The 20,602-nt window shown below is 40.2% G+C and overlaps 1 protein-coding gene and 1 pseudogene across 1 annotated transcript; one reads left to right on the forward strand and one right to left on the reverse strand.

Moving 5' to 3' along the window:
* Nucleotides 1–7,672, forward strand: part of LOC137235275 (uncharacterized) — a 55,443-nt pseudogene extending 47,771 nt beyond the window's left edge.
* A 7-nt stretch (nucleotides 7,673–7,679) lies between these two features.
* On the reverse strand, nucleotides 7,680–8,168 carry LOC137235276 (B-cell receptor-associated protein 31-like). Its single transcript, XM_067758335.1, has one exon. The coding sequence runs from the start codon at nucleotides 8,166–8,168 to the stop codon at nucleotides 7,680–7,682; it is 489 nt and encodes a 162-aa protein (XP_067614436.1).
* Nucleotides 8,169–20,602: the final 12,434 nt, after the last annotated feature.

The following is a 20,602-nucleotide window of genomic DNA, read 5'->3' on the forward strand; positions in this document are numbered from 1 at the left end:
CCGCCTACCCACTGCCGGTTCCAGACGCACTTAAGCCGAACATTGGTCCTTCGAGCCGAAAAAAGAACTAAAAGCCTAAAATTACAGTCCACAACGCAGCACAATTTTGCCTACTACACAATTTGCCGAAGGATTTTGCCACAAATAAAAATTTGTTAGCCACAGCACATCTGCTTTTTGTTAAAGGATTTGCCCCAGAAGCCAAAAATAGCATCCACTTTGAGCGTTACATATTATACAACACGATATTATTAACAGCCACCGGAGCCACAGCCATCACAGCCATCTGGTCTATCCCCCCACCAGTGGTAAGGTTTTCCAGACACAACACAAGGAAGAGGTTAACCTAACCTCACTTTCCGCACGATACCGAATACGTTTGTTGTTGTTGTTTTTTTTGGACATCACAAACCATTAATTTCAATTAAATTAATCAGGCGCTCCCTTCTTGTAAAACATTTATTTCCTTCTTCACTTTTTTCTGGTTATTTTCGATTTTCATTAGCAATATCGCACGCACTTTGCATTTGTTCACAATACACTCATTTAACTGTGGAGGTGGCGAGTGGTCCCCCCTTTTGTTGTTGCTACTGAGACAGAAAAGTCGAAAAAGAAACCCTTTTTGTTGTCGCTTTTGTGACAAAAAGTTGAAAAATAAACCTATGTTGTTGTCGCTACCAAGATAAAAAGTCTGCAATAAACAAAATAAATAATAAACTTCGAAGTTCAATAGTTTTTATTTAGGGCTAGGCAGGCATTTTAACTCTGAAGAGTTCTATTTTTCTAATCGGAAATTTTCTCGTTAATAAACGTAAATAAAACAATGGAAACCTACATCCGTTTAGCAGAATCAATCGCAGAGTTTGATAAAGATTACAGCCTTATTCTGGAAAGCGACCATAGCAAACACACCCTTGCAATACAGCAGGAAGAGTTGCGGTCCTTGTGGAAGAAGGTAAAGTCTGCGTTTGATTCGCTATTGGGATCTGATGAGGTGTCAGCGGATGACGTTATGGCGGTCAGAAAGAAGCAAAAGGCAGCATACGCAATCTACGTGCGATGTTCAGCGTCTATATCTGCTGAGGCAGAAAAGTACATGAAGGATGAAAAGAATGTCAACCCTGAGCAAGAACCTCATGGGCATTAAATTCGCCTCCCTGCTTGCGACACCGAAGTTTTTAAAGGGGATTATCTGTCTTGGCCAACTTTTCGCGACCTTTTCACGGCAATTTATACAAAAAATTCCAGCTTGAAAGGGGTGGAAAAGTTATTCCATCTCAACAACAAAACGCAGGGCGAAGCAAAAGATATCGTCAAAAAATGCCCTCTCACAAATTAAGGTTTCGAGATGGCCTGGAAAAACTTGTGTGAAAGATACGAGAACAAACGTTACAAATTCTATTTAACTTAAAAAAGGTAGAAAGTGAGTGTGGTAGTTTAATAAAAAAGCTACAAAATGATATTAATAATTGTATTTCGTCCCTCAAATGCTACAAAATTGACACTTCCAATTTGGATGCAATCCTGACCTATCTCTGTTCAACCAAGTTACCAGAGAGCACGTTGGCTCTTTGGGAGCAAAGTATAGACCATAAAATGGACATATCCAAGTGGGAGGATATGTATAAATTCCTGTCTAATCGGTTTCATACACTTGAAACGGTGTCTGGTTTTACAGGGCATGCCACTTCGAAAGTGCAAAAACAAAACGCGTCGCGACAATCGACAGAAACCCCTCCGAAAAGACTTGGTGCCTTTCAAACAAAAGTATCTAAGCAAACAACAAAATCAATATGTAAAATGTGCAAGTCCCCTGAGCACAGATTACGCAACTGTTCACGCTTCTGCGAGTTTACCCCAGTAGAAAGGATTAAATTTATAAAATCCACAAGTGGCTGTCTGAATTGTTTATCCCCAGGCACACCGTGACGAAGTGCACCAGTTCCTACAACTGTTTCAAATGCCACTCTCGTCACCACACGCTCCTGCATGCGGATATATCTCAGCACACGGCTGTACGCAATCCTTTCAAAGATGCGGATAATATCCCAACAACATCAGCACAGGCGCGACAATCTGCAAACCAGAATGGAAAATCCTGTCATGCCAATTCCAGCACAGGCGTGCTATTAGGAACTGCTCGCGTACACATTCACCATAATGGTAGCGAATTCTCCGCCTGGGCGTTAATTGATTCAGGGTCTGAATGTTCTTTCATGACAGAAAGACTGAAACGCAGAATCAATTTGCCGGCGAGGAAAATTCATGCCCAAGTGTCGGGCATCACCAATGCAGTATCTGCTCAAGTTAGAGAGGCATCCACCATCGAATTACATTCACCAGTGGATCCATGCTTCAGCTTGACTACTCCAGTTTTGATTCTAGCCAAACTTACTGGGAATCTGCTATCCTGCCATATCAACACAATGACTATGCAGGCATTCCCAGACTTGGTTCTGGCAGACAAGAGGTTCTACGTCAACGAAGATGTAGACCTCATACTTGGTGGAGACATATATCCCCAAATTATAATGAGCGGTCTGAAAAAGAATGTACTTAATACACTTCTGGCCCAATAGAGACAGTGTTCGGTTGGATACTAACCGGTCGAATTGAAGCACCGAGTCCAACGAAGAGCATCGTATCATTTTACAACGATGTGGCATTGGACAACCAATTAAAAGCATTCTGGGAGTTAGAAAATGTTCCCAAAAATAAAATGCTTAATGAAGAAGAAATGTATTGTGAACAGTTATTTAAGGAAACGACTAAACGTGATGAAAATGGGAGGTATACAGTTTCGCTACCGTTCAGGCAGGATTACCCTGAGAATATTAAATTAGGACCGTCCCTAAAGCGCGCATGTTCACAATTCTTCAGAAATTAGGGCGATTACTGAAAAACCAAGATTTAGGGAAAGAGTATGTTCGGGTGTTGTCAGAATACGAAACACTCGGACATATGAGAAAAATCAAGAATAATATACCATCCGACGATTCGGATAATTATTTCCTGCCCCATCACGCCGTTGTAAAGGCGGAAAGTACCACTACCAAGGTGCGCGTCGTCTTCAACGCGTCAAGTTCTACGGCAAATGGCATTATTCTAAGCGACATACTCCACCCAGGTCCAGTACTCCAAGCAGGCTTGCCCATTTTAATTCTACGTTAGAGACTGTACCGCTTTGTCTTTAATAGCGACATAGAAAAGATGTATAGGCAGATTTGGGTGACCGATAATCACGCCAAATTTCAAAGAATTGTCCATCGAACATCCCACAACGAACTCATCAGTCTTTACGAACTAAAGACTGTCACATTTGGTGTAAACTGCGCCCCCTACCTCGCGATACGGTCACTTCTACAATTGGCTGATGATGTAGAAAATACTCACCCAATAGCATTGGGTATATTACGAGAAAGTATGTATGTCGACGACGTTTTATCTGGAGGACATACAATCGCGTCAACTATCAGAGCAAGATACGAGATTCGCGAAGCATTACACTCAGCTGGCCTTCCATTGCGCAAGTGGACAACAAATTGTGAGGAAATCCTTCAGGACATCCCCAAAACGGATCTGCTCAGCGAGGACTTCCTATCGTTTGAAGAGGCTAGCTCGGTGAAGGCACTCGGAATACGATGGAACGCGCATTCAGACATGTTCTACTTCACCGCAGGAGCTTTAGAGAATTGCGCGAACATCACCAAACGCGCAATCCTATCCGCTATAGCCAAACTTTTCGACCCTTTAGGCTGGCTTGCACCAATGGTCATAGTGGCAAAAATACTAATGCATAATATCTGGTTAGAGGGCACCGGGTGGGACGAGCCTGTCTCCCCAACTACCTTAGAACGGTGGGAAAATTTCACCCAACACTATAGCGAAATAGATAACATTAGGATACCGCGGTGGGTAAAGTTTTCACCGGAAGATGACATAGAAATCCACGGCTTCTGCGACGCCTCCGAGAAAGCATATGCGGCAGCGATATACATGCGCGTGAAAAGAGACGATCAGGTTTTCATACACTTACTTTTAGCAAAAACCAGACTCGCGCCAGTGAAAACCATCTCGCTACCACGTTTAGAACTCTGCGGCGCCGTGCTGCTTGCAGAAATCATGGAATCAATATTCCCAAACATTCATTTGGGACCAGCAAAAGTTCACCTCTGGACGGATTCAATCATCGTACTCGCATGGATAAGAAAGTCGCCCTGTTCCTGGTCAACCTTCGTCGTAAGTATACTGTGAAGGAGTTTCAAAAACTTTTGTGCCGGATTGAGGCGTGCCTCAATTCGCGCCCCCTTAGTCCAGGGTCAAATGACCCAGCGGATTTGGAACTACTAACCCCAGGACATTTTCTAACCGGCAGCCACCTGCTGGCTCCACCAGAACCAGATGCAAGTGAGAGCTCTGCCTCGATGATCAATCGATGGCAGAAACTCAAAGCCCTCCATCACACTTTCTGCAAACGATGGAAGGTGGAATATCTATCCGAACTTCAAAAACGAGTGAAGTGGAAGCATCGCAAAGAAAATATAAAAGTGGTAGACCTCGCTGTCCTCAAAGAGGACAACTTATCTCCCAACGAATGGAGGTTAGGTAGAGTCGTCAACGTACACCCCGGCGAAGATAACCGAGAAGGGTCAGGTCAGACGACCTTTGGTCAAACTGATCCTTCTTCCTACGGAGATAGATTGTGAGAGGACCACGAGTTCCTTTTAACAGTCCTTCCGTTCCTCCACATCCCTCCGTTCAGAAAAATAAACCCCAGCTCTCGTTCACCCGGAACGAGGCCAACCAACAACCCTAAGGCAGATCCGCATCTGCCACCGAAACCAAAGGCATTCTCCGGCCCATTCAATCTTTAAATTTTCAAAAAAAAAAAAAAATTGCCCCACTCACTCGTTCTCCCATAACGAGGATACCAGAAAAGCCCTCACGCAGATCCCCATCTGCCACAAAACACTTATTTTTAATTCTTACAAAATCAAACCCAAAATTCATTCGCTCACCCCGAGCGAGGACACCAGAACCCTAAGGCAGAGCCATGGTCTGCCACAGAACTCGTTATAAATGCTAATCTTTATTTTAGTAATGACAATAATATTACGATTTCAAAATACATATTAAATGTATTCACAACAGTGACCCCTTTCGTCATGAGATTGAAGTACAAACAGCGATGGCAGTTCCGATATGTAAAAAAAAAAAACCTACTTATAATTTAATGATTGAGGATCACTGCCGTACAACAAAGGTAGGACTACTACGTGACATTAAAAATGAACCGAAATGTTATCTTAACTATGAATGCACAATCAATCCGCCTGTAGAAATAGCAACCGCACCCGCAGCGCCACCATCAGCACCAATAGTTGTAGCAACTAAAGAAGATACGAAAAAAAAACACACAAAAGGCAAAGAAAAGCAAAAACAAAAGCAACGTCAAAAGTTCTACTGAAAATAAACCTTTAGTTCTTACGCCCACTAAATTTCCTGATGCTATTATCACTAAGGAGAGCAGCAGCATCAGCAACCACAACGACGATGAACCTGTGTGCGCACGTGTTAATCCCATCTTTTTATGGGTCAAACAAGAGGATACACATATTGTTGAGGTGCGTTGTGAGGATTATGATAAAAGAAATCGTATACGTATAACAAAGACTACAAATGGTTGGAGAGCAATACCGCGTACCGATCCGACATCATCGAAAATAGTCAAAATCATAAAAACACCATTGTTAAAAGTTAAAAAAGAACTCTATGAAAATAATTTAATGCAAAATGTAATGCAAATATATTAGGTAGGCAAATCGTAATACAACAACAGCAACTACCAGAGGTCAATAAAAAGCAAAGCTTTGTTACTGAGAACGCTATTATGGTAGAAAATTAAAGAGGCGGAAGAAGTCACAGATATTCCAGATAAAGTAAATGAAAACAAAACTAAAGTTCAAACCGAATCAGAAGATTCTCAAACATATCAACATCATTCGCCGCATTTACAGCTTTGTCCTATAACCGGACTCTTCCTGCCAACAACCAACATACCATGCCGTACCGACGTTAATAACAGAGAGCTAGCGTCTAACTCTACATCATGTGATGAGACTGCTGCAGGTGTTGATGCCAACGTTGTTAATACATTTAATACGAATTTCTTGTCCAAAGATAATTTAGTGGACTTAGCGAATTGCAATGATAACGATGATGGTGCGGACGTAGTGGCACATAATCTACCATATTCCGCAAGATTACAAACCTTAAATGCACATTTTGGCAATACAATGGATGCTGATACCAAAAACCTTAAGGATTTATTCGATGAAGCGGATTTAATGCAACATTGTCATGATAATGCGTTAACGAATAGCGATGCTGATATAACCGATTCAATTGTTAAACGAAGCTGTGAAAACAATCTAATACAGGAGAATGAAGAAGCACTTAAGGAAGCAGAGGCCATGCATCAACAACAAATACCTACACAAACATCTGCATTAAATGCTAATAACACTCAAATTGATGGTGTAACACAACGACAACAAAATCACAAAGATTTAATGAGTAATATTGTCCCATTGCCGCAACATAATACTTTAATCGACGATGCGGTTCGCGAAGCGGGTGAAATTGAAGGTTTGAATGGTGAACTCTTTCAAACAAATCATTTTATGGATACCTATGAAAAAGATTCGTCAAGTGTTGAGGAAGTATATTTGAGCGATGACGCATCAAAACCCCTGGAAATACGAAGGAAGTGACAGCATTAGCATCACCCGCACATCTTGTCCTAAAAGAAAGTGGCAGTGATGATGATGTTATTATAGAAGAAACACCCAAAATTTAAGCTATAAGAAACGTGAAGAAGTATGTCCACCATCTGAATCACGCAGTCAATGTGCTGTGACATCAAGTTCAGATATTATTAAATCACCGCAACAAGGTGAATTACCCGATATAGAGACCACATCAGAAGCAATAAAAAATTTAATATTAGAACAATTTAGGAAATTGAATGCATATAACGTTCCAACATCTGCCACCAATACAGTGGCAGTGGCGCAGCAGCACCAGCAACAAATGGAACCAATTAATCTCCGAAAGACGCATCAGCGTAATATAACAACTTCACCAACAACTAATAATGTTTGTAATAGTAGTTATGTTACATATACAAATTATATTGAAACAGTTGTTATTGATGATAATAGTGATGATGAGCCTATGAAAAAACGTATACGTAGCAACAATAATATTAAAGTTAACAAAGCCGTAGAAGAACCTGGTGTTGTTGGTAGTCAAACGCATGCCCCCCAACCACCTGCTGCTGCTTTATTAATCGATAAAAATCCAGATCCATTAACACAATTACAATTATGGATTAGAAATACACAATGGAAAGTACCAGACCCAATATTAGTGCCAAATGATAGATTACGCGCTGTGTTAGCATCCCCCGCACGAGAAATACCACTTTGAATAATGATCAGACCAGAATTGCGCTTACCAGAAGCATTTGCATAACCGGAAATTATACAAAATCCCAATATATTAGTAATTTCTATGGCACAATTGGAGGCGATACTTAAAAAATGAAATGGAAATGGAGCAGAGTAAACTAGAACAAGAGCAGCAACAACAACAACAATGTGTTGCAACAGAACCTATCATACACCAACTTCCTTTCCCTTCTCAGTGCTCTTTTCAGCCATCAATGTTCTTGCTGCCGCTGTGGCACTTTGCGCTTGTTTCATTGAAGCTTCACTTTGTGCCAATAGTGTAGCCTGTGCAGAAATTAATGTCACCAAACGGCGTATTACGAGCACAAGGAAAATTGAAAATCCAGAAATGTAGAAATTACGCTGCGCACGGAATAAACGCATGCTAAGCTGCATTTCAACATTTAAGTGTTCATGACCAGCCGATTCCTGTGTTGCATATTTTCGCATTTCACGTATGGCATCCAAAAGGAATAATATAAGGACGCCCATAATAAGAAAGAAATAAAGATGCGCTTGCTGTGCCAGCATTGCAAGAAACTTTGATTTAAATAACCGATTCCATTTGCTTGGACTTGCTACAGGTAAGACTAAAAGGAGCACTACAACAATTTCTGCATGCTGAAATGTAGCAATCAAAGTCCAGACTAGACTCATTTTTCTCCTCTATATTTTGGGGTTATAGTTTATAGCTTTCTTCTGCAACACTTTCTACTATGATTGGATGACGAACTTTCTTATTATATTGTACTATTTTTGGCTTATTAGCTTAGTAATTTAGTTTTCTTACATTTTACAGATTAAAATATTTCAGAAAATTTTTTACTACGCTGCTACTACCCGAATTGCCTATTGAAAATCTTAAGAAATCTGTTAACGTGATAACACACGGCACAAACAACAACTAACACTTCGTCATTTTCCTCAATGTAGTTTAAGCTACCGTCACGGGGTACGAATGCGGTAATTTTCTTACCATTCTTGATGAGTTGCACCCTCACGCACTTACGAAGGGCAGAGTTAGGCTGTTTGGCTTCAACCCCAACTTTTTCGAGTACGATGCCTTTGGCATGAGATGCTCCACCAAAAGGATTATCCTTCCATCTTGTTCCTAAATGCGCCTTTTTGTTATCTTTATCAGCCCAACGCTGATCGCGGCGATGATTCACATGCTTCCTGGCTGTGCGAAGACCTCTTGGCTTGCCCATAATTTCTAAAATATCTCAAGCAATGTTAATTTTTTTTTTAAGATATTACTCCAGGCCAAAAAAATGAAATGAAAGAACGGAAAATCACTTGATACATTTCCCGTTGTTTCAATTCATAGGAATTTTACATTCTATACACGGGTATGTATGAATGTGCGTTTTCTTTGTTTTTGCCGTTGCACAGTGTTTCGTGTAGAACAAGCTAGCTGGACAAAATTATTTTATGAGATTTTCCGTTTCATATGCAGCCATTTATTACAACTACTTCATTTTTTTCAGCCATATGTTTTTTTTTATTTTTTTCCAAAATTTTACTTCATATGCATACATTTGCTTATTTCATATACAGTAACTCATGTGAATAAGTGACATAGATCCAAAAAAATTTAAAGGACTTAAGAATATTACTTTATTGTACTTAAATGGAATGGACTACAAATCTCAATACTCTAAAAAATTCTAAAAATTCGGGGAAAAAAATTAAAATTTTTTATGAAAATTCTCGAATTTTTCAAACATTTTTTAAATATAATTTAGTTTTTGTTATAGATCGTGACAAATTTTCTTATGGAAAATTAATTAAAATATGAAAATTCGTAAAATTTTTCAAACATTTTTTAAATATAATTTAGTTTTTGTTATAGATCGTGACAAATTTTCTTATGGGAAATTAGTTAAAATAAATTTGCGAAAGCGAAAATTGTAAGAATTGTCCAAAAAGGGGTGTCTACTTATTTATGTGTGTGATTGTACATATGTATATACATATTTTGTATTTATTTGAGTATTTATCCTGGCACTACAATTTTTACAAAATTATTTTATAGTAGCAGTCAGCAATGTAATAGTGAATTACAATAATAATAATAACAATGTAAATAATTAAATTAATTATGTGAAAATTACTTATTACAAAAACTTAAAAGTAAAGTATCATACAAAGTAGAAAAGACAATAGATTTAAATTAAAAAAAAACCTGATCCAACAAAAAGTTATAGGGTAGGAGGTTATCTTTTATAATTATGTTATTATTCGCTATCATCACTTTCATTCGATGAGTCACTTGTGGAATAGTCATGAGCATCAGCAACACTACTGTGAAAGCTTGAAACAACTGGGGAATTTATTGACTCCTCAACATTATCGGGGGACAGTAAATTTAAGACTTCTGAAGTCAGACTTTTAAATTTTTTCTTAGGTATCTCCCTAAAACTGTTAACTAAAGGATCCAATGTTATAAGCACCATATTCATAAGATCTCTATTCGTGGCCTCACGTGACTGCTTTTGTGTGCTATCATCCCTGAATCGTCTCAAATCTTTATTACAGGCTTCCTGTGCTTCCTCAGAAAGTTGACCTATAGGTGAAATTGTTGATTTTATAATATCGGTACTATGCACTAAGATTTTGTGAACTGTAACAGGCATAATAAACCATGGATAGAGATCTATGTATAGTTTTTTAGTCTCGACCGCAAATTTTTAAAATCTTTGGATATTTATATTGTACCCAGATGTTAATGCGCGAAGGAGATTGTCGAATCTTTTTATGAGCGCTACATCCAATCCCGTAATCTCAGCACTAGCCTCAGAATTTTCGAAAAACCTACGAGTAGTGTTGCCGTCATTGGTATTGCCGAAACCTGGTTTTGGTTTATCTACTATCAACCCAAGTACACTTTTAAATTTATTCTGGATTTCGTTGGAACGTAGCTTTATACTGTTTTCACACAGAAACTTAATGATCTCATTTCACCTGCTAATGAAATCGTAAATTTTTTGCTTTCACACAGAAGTAACTGCTCGATTAGTATGAAGGATGAGACAGACAATCATGGCGGAACGATACAAGGTGGGAGCATGGTGACATACCTACAAACAAAAAAAATTCCATGTACTTGTAAATTCGATGGAAAAATGTCAAAATCGTACTGCGCCGGTAGTTGATGTATCAAATCAAATAAAAAAACGTTATAATCAGCTGTTCGATGCGGCAACCTTGTATCGTTCCGACATGCAGACAATGACATTTGCTTTGAAAACTAAGAAACGGAAACGGAAGCGGAACGCTCCCAACAGAGTTGCATTGTGCTTTTGACTTCATTAGGCATTCGATTAGCTACTAATGAAATAATAATAGATTCGAATTTTGTAGGGAAGATTGAGCTCAATAAGCGTCTTAATGTAGAAAATTGCCTTTATTATTCAACAAGCCGTCTGTGTGAAATTAGTATTACACTCTCTTTATCTGCCTCATTCCTAAGCTGCCATTTTTTTTTTATTTCGAGGCGATAACTTATGTGAAGCAAGCATTCAAAACATCTTATCCATGCATGGAGAGTAGACAAACCAAAACCAAGATTATCTCGGTTAGGCGTAAAGTCCCGTAACTCATTATTCATATCTTTTGGAGTGGCACCACAAATATATCTCTTTTTTGTGGAAGAAGTTTCAGTCAAAGCATTGCAAACTTTTCCGTCAACCCTTGTTAGAAGCATATTGTGATTTACGGAAACTTCGTATTCTTCGAGCATGTACTTTGTTGGCAACAACCCATTTATCTCCTCTAAAACTTTGTTCGTTTCAAAAAAAATAAAATCTTTTGTTTCTTTAGAAAAAATAAATTTAATTGGACGACAATACATGGTAGACGAAGGTCGAGGATTCTGCCAAACAATGTTACCTTTTTCATCCTGTAATTGAAGAGGAGCGAAAGAAAATATAAACAAAAACTCATCAGTGTCAGAACTGCATGTAAACTTTTGCTTATATGTGCTATGGCTAGGGCTTCCATCGCAACCCCACTTTCTGATTAAAGTATACGTCAAGTTTGTAGGTAATAAACTAACAAAAACTTCTTTAAAACTAAACGCTCAACAGTTTTATCTAATACGAACTGGACTTTAATTTCCGCACGTGTTTCACCCACATCAATTTCATTTGGATAACATTCTGCCTTAGCTTTTCTTAGAATATAAAATGATGGATAAACCTTATGGCCTGCCTTGATGCTCAACTTCCGAGTCGTTTTGTACCCATGAGTCGTCGACTTGCTATCTACGTAGTATGCTAAAGCTCTACATTGCTCAAGCATCTTGCATCTGGCTCACATGTCATCTTTTTTCCGGATATTTGAGTGGTTTCCTGTGATTTTTTTTATAACGTCAGCAACATTTCTGTTGCCGGACATATGCGTTGATACTTCTGCCGCATAAAGTAACTCACCAGGACTTCTAGATTGCAAGAGGTCATCCACTCGACGCCGTTTGGTTTTTTCACTGCAGCTAACAAAGTCCTTCTTTCGTCTTCCGGGGCCGAAGTTACCTGAAGAAGTGGTTGGTTGGTCTGATGGCAACTTTGAATCCACCGTTATTGTAAATGTGAAGTCTGGCCCGAAAGCCACTCCGAGTTTTTATTCAAAAATCGCTCCTTATGTCTTCCAGAAGTGTTCCATTTTTGATCCAGCTTCGATGAATTTGCCGATATTTGTAAGCTTAAACTTTTTATCGAATACTCGGCTGCTTCGCTTAAATCGTACTTAAGTGCAAAAAAACTCAATAATTCTTTATATCTGGTTTCCTTCGAATGTTGAACCCAAATGTCAAAAAACTCCGTTCTTGGTACGGTTATAACTAAGCTGCTTTGTGTTGTTGATTTTCCGACAGGGTGAATAGTTGATGATTGTTGTGCTGCCATCTTAAGTGTCGTTGATCGTTCTGATTTGTTATCAGTTGCGCAGTATTTATATTACATTCAGGTATTGGCGTAGATGCTACCAAATGGGGTTGTTTTGTGTAGCGTTCCTGTGTGGTTATACCTGCATTAGGATTGCTTTGTATGTACCTGTTTTTATGCCTTGGTGACTGGTGCGGTAGGTTGTGGCAGGTTGAAGTCAGTGATCTTCGCCTTTTATCTTTTGGAGTGCTCTTGTTGACCTTGCGCGTTTATTTGTGTGTGTTTTATGGCTACATGTTTGTTCCCTGTACCTCGGAATTGGTTTTGCCGTTTGTAGATCAGCTTTAAAGGTTCAAATATCTCGTCGGAGCTGATACGTACATACATCCTATTTTATATGTAGAGATAACTAAATCTACAAAAAAAAATTAAAAATAGATGTGCAAAGAATTCGCAATGGTTTTTTCTTAAGTTGTCCACAAATTTTTCAAAATTGACTGATTTGGTCAGTATCACCTCCTAATGTTAGTTGGGTGGGCTCGGCAATTCAATACTTTAAAATGATCGCAGTATACGTTTTCAGTGCGAAAATACCGAAATATTGGTAGAATCTAAGTTTTGGTGGCAAAAGTCGTAGAAGTAGTAGAAAATGAAAAATGGGTCAAAACGGTTGGTCACTCTACCAACGCGGTAAAGTCCGTGCACTGACTTACCATATATTTATACCAACGTATGTACATATATATGCCGAGTTTAACGGGGTTATTCTGTGTACTTGACAAATTGTCAAATAAGTTCTATTCTGTGCACAGCTTGACAACTCTAAAAAGCTCTACGACCTGTGCTTTTCACCATATTGGGGTGAACTAAATTAGCTAAGCGTGGGGCAGTTGAGGGCGAGCAGTTTAATGTGAGTTATAAGGGAGTAATTTGATGTGCTTGTAGGGGTATGAGTCGTGGCACAGTGAATGACGTACCCGACTCACACGTTTGGGTTTCGGGTTCAAAGCCCACTGCAAGCAAGCATTTTTTAAATTTATTATTTTTTTTATTTTATAAATTATTATTTTAATGGACTGTATTTTATTTTCATTTATATCAACGGTTTATTGCAACAATCGCGAAACGGAAAAAACGTAAGAGTTAAATATTGTTCTTAATTTTTTGTAACAAATATTTTAAAATCATAGTTTTTTCAAAGAAATCAAAAGTGGAACGTGCTGCGCATGAGCAATTGGAGCGGTATGTCTCATTTTATGCTTCTAACCCCGAAATTGGAATAGGAAAAAATAATCCGCTGGGTTTTTGGGGGTCATTTCGGCATGGCTTTGGGGACTCCCTCGGGGCATTTGGCGTTTCCCTCGGGGTCATTTGAGGATCATTCCGGGACGGGTTTGGGGACTCCCTCGGGGTCATTTAGAGGTCGTTCCGGGATGTTTATGGGACCTCCCTCGTGGTCTTTCCGGGGTGGTTTTGGCGACTCCCTCGGGGTCTTCCCAGGATGAATTGGGGTTGTGCCGGGATGTTTTTAGGGACTCCCTCGGAGTCATATAAGAGAATTCTGGGATGGTTTTGGGGACTCCCTCGGGGTCCTCTCGGGGTCACTTGGGGGTCATTCCGGGATCCATTTGGGGACTCCTCGTGTTCATTTGGGGGCCATTCCGGGATAGTTTTGGGGACTCCATCGGGTCTTCCCGGGGTCATTTAGGGGTCGTTCCGAGATCTTTTTGGAGACTCTCTGGGGGTCATTTGGGGGATATAACCCCCAAATAACCTCGAGGGAGTCCCCAAATCCATTCCGGAATGACTTCGGGAGAGTTCCAAAAAGATACCGGAACGGCCCCTAAATGACGCCAGGAGGACCAGATGGAGTCCCCAAAACCATCCCGGAATGTCCCCCAAATGCCCCCGAGGGAGTCCTCAAAACCGTCCCGGAATGATCCCCAAATGAGCCCTAGGGGCTCCCCAAAACCTCCCCGTAATGATCCCCGCGGGCGTCCCCAAAGCCATGCCAAAATTACCCCTGAACGACCCCGTGAGAGTCCCCATAAACATCCCGGAACGACCCCCAAATACCCCTAGGGAGTCCCCAAAACTGTACCGGAATGATCCCCAAATGACCCCGAGGGAGTCCCCAAAACGATACAGGAACGACCCCCAACTGACCCCGAGAGCGCCCAATGGAAACCCCAAAACCATACCGGAATGTCCCCCAAATGACCCCAAGGGAGTCCCCAAAACCGTCCTGAAATTACCCCCAAAATCCCCAGAGGATCTTCCCACAATAATAGCAAAAGTAATAAATCTTCCATTTTCTCTCGATCGCACAATAACAGAATTCTAATTTAAAAAATAAAAATTTATCCGTATAAATTAAATTATCAAGAGCGTTTGACTTATTGACAATTTGTCAGCGAAAAGGCTTTTTATTTTTTACATAGAATAGCAATTACTTGATAAATTATCAAACTTGACAAATAAGCAAGATGGTGAATTTGTCAAGTGCACAGAATAGGGCTGTAAATGTACATTATATTAGGGATGCTTAAAAGGATGCAAACGGGTACCCAAAAACCCGGTTCTGACAAATCGGTATCGGAGCCAAATACACTTCGGAAACCGTGTCGTTTGCTAAATGCCGTCAATTAAACTGGAGAAAAGTTGAACAAATAGTAGGAGGGCAATAAAAAAAAAAAAATGATATATCCTACAAATTTGTCTCCTCTTCCAAAACGAACATTTCCTTTATTTTTGTTTTTCTTTATATAGCATACGATTTTGCTGTCCAAACATTTTTTTGCGGCGGGAAGGAAAGTTGTTGGTTTTTAGCACCAACAGCACAAATAACAGCGACGCAAAAGAACCCACGCTATGCACTTTCTACCCGGTTCGGTACCAGCATGTGCGAACTGAAAAATCGTAAATGCTCATTTTTCTGCAGCACTAGTGTGCCCGTGGCTAACTAAAACGCTACCGGGTGACACGAAATAAAAAAAATAAGGCACTAAAGACCCAGGCACATAACGTGCGGGAAAAGAGGCCATGCACATAATGAGCGCCAAATATGAATATTTTTTTTATGCAGCGACAGATGTTTTTCCCCTTACGCACGCGCTAATAAAACTTCCCAAATCTCAATAATATAATTAGGAACCACTCGCCCCTGCACTTCGTTAAGGACCCGACCTATTCATACCCATTGCATTCCTTTCAGAAAAATTGGTCGTTTTGCTGCTATGCAACGGAATGCCGCCGAGAACGCAACGCGTTATTCACTGGAATGCCGAGTCTGTGTTAAACGACACCCCATACGCTTGTGCCCTATCTTTCGGGCCAAAAAACCCAAGGAGCGGCTCTAGGCAGCGATCCGTGGGAGCCAATGCGGAAATTGCTTGGCACTAAATCACCGCTCTAACGCATGCCCGAGCCAAGGAAGATGCAAAAAATGCGGCGGAAAACACAACACCATGCTACACATCTCCTCGATTGATGAAGAGGAACAGCTACTCCTCGAAGCCCGCTCCAAGCCATGTAGTGTACAAGTTGAGGAGGAGCTGGGGTCCCCACGTGAGCGGATCGGCGACTCCATAGCATTATATGCGTTAGATGCTGGAACGGAGACTGGGCCTCTTCGTCCAGCTCGAATCCACCGAACCGGAGCGGAGACTCGGTCTCTTCGCCCGAACACAACACCAGCAGCCAAATCGTTTCGACCGCTTTTGCAGCATGGGATGAAGCGGCTCCAGCACAACACATCGAAAGTCCAGCGCCATATTCGTGACGGCCGAGCGGAGACTCGGTCTCTTCGCCGGCAAACCAAGGATCCTCAACGAAGACAACAACCGCGCGACCGCAGAGCGGAGATAAGGCCTCTTCGCCTGCAACAACGACATCACACCCATCACCAGTCAAGAGATCGCAGCCACGGATCCAACTCGCTGCAGCTCACCGCAGTGTCCGCCTTCCGGGCAGGGCTCCTAGCCCCGCATTCAGACGCCACCGCCACCATGATACCAACGGTAGCGATCACACCCACCGCGGTCGTGAAGATAGAAGCGGGGGGTCGGCTACACCTCGTCCGTGCCTTAATTGACGGATGCTCCCCCACCACCGTGAAGCATATGAGCTCGCCCAGGAGCTCCAACTCCCTGCCAGCCACATTGGCGGGCAAGCAGGATGCCTACTACGAATCAGAGGAAGACACGGCCAAGACAAAAGAATTGCGACCCATGCTGCGGTCGTATCCAATTTTCGGCGCATGACACCCACGACCAGCATCGACAGCGCTATCGCAGCCCCGTACGCACATCTCCGTCTGGAGGATCTGCAGTTCCATACATCCGCCCCGATCCGCCTCATCCTAGGAACAGAATTATATGCGGAAATAATATTACCAGGGATTCTGCCCACCACGTTTGGCCCTTTGTTAGCTCAGAGTACCACCTTCGGTTGGGTACTCTCGGGCACAACCAAGGCCTAACATCAAAATGTTCGGTAGTGACCGAAACACATGAATTTTTATACTTTGTTATTTTTATTGAATTTCTGTTGTACACAGTTGCAAAAGGTGTGCATTGTGAATTCGTACAAGCGAAAAATCTTTCTATTCCTCCATTGCCATACCTACGTGTCAAATAATAGCTGACAGGGAGAACGGCTGTCGCGAATGGCCAGAGAATGGAAGAAAGGTTTGTTTTTCTTTTGCTCGCCGTTATTAAATTGAAGTGCCATGAATTGCACATTTGTTTCAAATCAGCTTTTCTGTTAAATTTGTATACAGAAAATCGGACTACATATGAATATTCATTTCTAAAATCAAGTTTATAGATTAAATTTGAGTAACCAGCTATGCAGGCATTTTAAATTATGTAAATAAAGCAATATACCAGTCGTCTACAAAAATGTTTGAAAACCACTGTTAAGCTAATGATTTAAGTAATCGAACAGCGATTGAACAGGTGATCGAGGCTGTTTACTATTGCGAACATTTTTATCCAACCTTCGCCACTTGTATGAATTCACAATGGAAGTGTGCGTTCACGATCTATTCTTGTTACAATACGTTATTTTTTATTGAATTTTCGTCAAACAAAATTCTTTGTTTCTTCATTTCCGATGAATTTGTAATAAACGGCAAGAAATATCAACACATATATCTTCTTACTTCTTTTCGCAATCCCTAGCTCTAGGCAAACATGGCTCAGGCCTCTAACCATGACGGGAAACGTGGCGAAGGACCAAGGCAGCAGCAACCAAGCTCGCACACTACGCAAACCATCTTGCGTGCCGCCAAGCTGTTAAGTTAGCTATAATTAGTTATAAGTTTTTTATTTTTTTCCTCTCTTCTTCACGGTCGGTGATCCTTGGCGGACTGTGAGGTTGCGTACCGCAAGGGGGCGGCATGTTTAGGCCCAATGCCTAACTTTTACCTGATTGACGGCGCCCCTCCCTAACGTTTTAATAATATTTCCAGCCACCCACGCTCACGCCGCATTTGTGTGCATGCATGCACATGCATGCGTTTCATACACATGCACGTGTGTGTGCAGGTTGTCAGCACCCATGCACGTATATGTGGGGGTGGTTGTATGTGTGGCCTTTCCCCTCCTTAACACCAGAGGACTTTTTCGCGGTTTAGCGGTTGTCCTCAACGGGATAACCGGCCTCTTTCTCGATTAACCGCCAAGCAGTTCACGTCGCCCAGGATCACCATCGTCATTTGATATATATACAGGTAAAATCACTTATTCAATTTTGCACTGTACATTTCTTGCCTTTCATCATTAAATCATATATTATAACGAGGAAAATCCTCCTGTGTTCTTGTTTATTTCTTTTTGAGTGAACCAACAATCCCGAGATCGACCCCTGTCCGCCTACCCACTGCCGGTTCCAGACGCACTCAGGCCGAACACATCAAATACATACGCTTACATATGTCATGTATTGTTGAAATAAGCGATTCGTGGTCAAAGTTTTCACAAGCACACCACAAAGAATGTGAAACTTTGCATCCTCACACAAAGTACCTACCTATTTTTATAACTTTCATGAAAATGAAATGGTAGATTAACTTCGCCACGAATCTCAAAATTGTAAGTCCTTAAAGGAAAATAGATAGACCCACCATTAAGTATTTCGAAATTATCAGGATGAAGAGCTGAGTTGATTTAGCCATATACGTCTGTCCGTCTGTCTATTTGTATGCAAACTAGTCCCTCAATTTTTGAAATATCTTGTAAAATTTGGTGAGCGGGTATATTTAGGTGTCCGATTAGACATTTGTCTGAACCGGCCGTATCGGACCACTATGGCATATATCCTCCATATAACCGATTTTTCAGAAAAGAGGATTTTTTTCATATCTTCCCAATTTATCAGATTGAAGCTTCAAACTTCACCATATGCTTTCGTATGTTGCACATATTATTGGCTTAAAAAATGGATAGATCGGTCTTATATATATCATATATCCCCCACAACCGATTGTTCAGATAAGAAACTTTTCGTGATTACTGCCCCATTTTAACAGCTAGAGGCTTCAAGTTTCACCATATGCTTTCGTATGTTGCACGTATTATTGTCTTAAAAAATGGGTAAGATCGGTCTTATATATATCATATATCCCCCACAGCCGATTGTTCAAATAAAGAGCTTTTCGTAATTACTGCCCCATTTTAACAGGTAGAGCTTCAAATTTCACCGAATGCTTACGTATAGAGCATTCATTATTGTCTGAAAAAATTGTATAAATCGGAACAGCCGATTCTTCAGTATAGAAACTTTTTCACAGCTAGAAGCTTCCAATTTCAAAGAATGCTTACGTATAGAGCATTCAATGTTGTCTGACAAAATTGTATATATCGGTGGTATAAATAATGTATATCTCATACAATCGATTGTTCAGATAAGAAACTTTTCGTAATTTCTGCCCCATTTTAAGGGCTAGAAGCTTCAAATTTCAGCAACTGCTTAAGTATGTAGCATATATTGTTGTCTGAATTATAGAGCTCGGTGGTATATATAGTGTATATCACATATAATCTATCATTTCTGCCCCTTTTTTACGGCTAAAAGCATCAAATTTCATCAAATGCTTACGCTTACGTCATATGTTGTTGAAATAAGTGATTCGTGGTCATACTTTTTATATTCAGACCACAACAAACGTGAAACTTTGCATCCTCACACATTTTACCTCCTTTTTTTATATCTTTCATGAAAATTAAATGGTATATTAACTTCGTCCCTAATCTCAAAATTGTAAGTCCTTAAAGGAAAATAGATAGACCCACCATTAAGTAAACCAAAATTATCAGGATGAAGGGCTCAGTTGAACTGGTTTGAACATATGGAAGCTCATAGTAAGCATCCGTTATTGCAGCCATGCTTAACCAACGAAACGATATCATAAAAATGACTTCGTTTCGTTTATTAACGTTGATTATCGTAACGAAATGATATCGTTTCGTTGGATAAGCATGCCTGCGTTATTGTCAAGACTAGGTTTGCGATAAAAGTTAATAGAAACGGCAAGCAATCCCATAATGAGAGACTTTTATACTCAGTTGAGCAGAGCTCACAGAGTATATTATCTTTGATTGGATAACGGTTGGTTGTACAGGTATAAAGGAATCGAGATAGATATAGACTTCCATACATCAAAATCATCAGTATCGAAAAAAAATTTGATTGAGCTATTTCCGTCCGTCTGTCCGTTAACACGATAACTTGAGTAAATTTTGAGGTATCGTGATGAAATTTGGTTTTTAGGTTCCTGAGACTCATCTCAGATCGCTATTTAAAATGAACGATATCGGACTATAACCACGCAGAATAGAAAATTAGCAAAATTTTGGACAATGGGCGTGGCACCGCCCACTTTTAAAATAAGGTAATTTAAAAGTTTTGCAAGCTGTAATTTGGCAGTCGTTGAAGATATCATGATGCACTTTTGCAGGAACATTACTACTATTACTATATATGTGCTAGATAAAAATTAACAAAATCAGATGAAGTACACACCAAAAAAATTTAAGTCAGATTTTAACAAAAAATTGAATATCTTTACAGTATATAAGTAAATTATGTCAAATTTCAACTCCAGCAATGATATGGTGCAATAAAATACAAAAATAAAAGAAAATTTCAAAATGGGTTTGGATCCGCCCTTTTTCATTTAATGTGTCTAGAAAACTTTTAATGCCA

The sequence above is a fragment of the Eurosta solidaginis genome, chromosome X (assembly GCF_040869045.1).
Source record: "Eurosta solidaginis isolate ZX-2024a chromosome X, ASM4086904v1, whole genome shotgun sequence".
Classification (NCBI taxonomy): Eukaryota; Metazoa; Arthropoda; class Insecta; order Diptera; family Tephritidae; genus Eurosta; species Eurosta solidaginis.

Bases quoted from the DNA above. Each gene is read 5' to 3' on its own strand.
- LOC137235276 (XM_067758335.1), bottom strand. From the start codon at position 8,168: ATGAGTCTAGTCTGGACTTTGATTGCTACATTTCAGCATGCAGAAATT.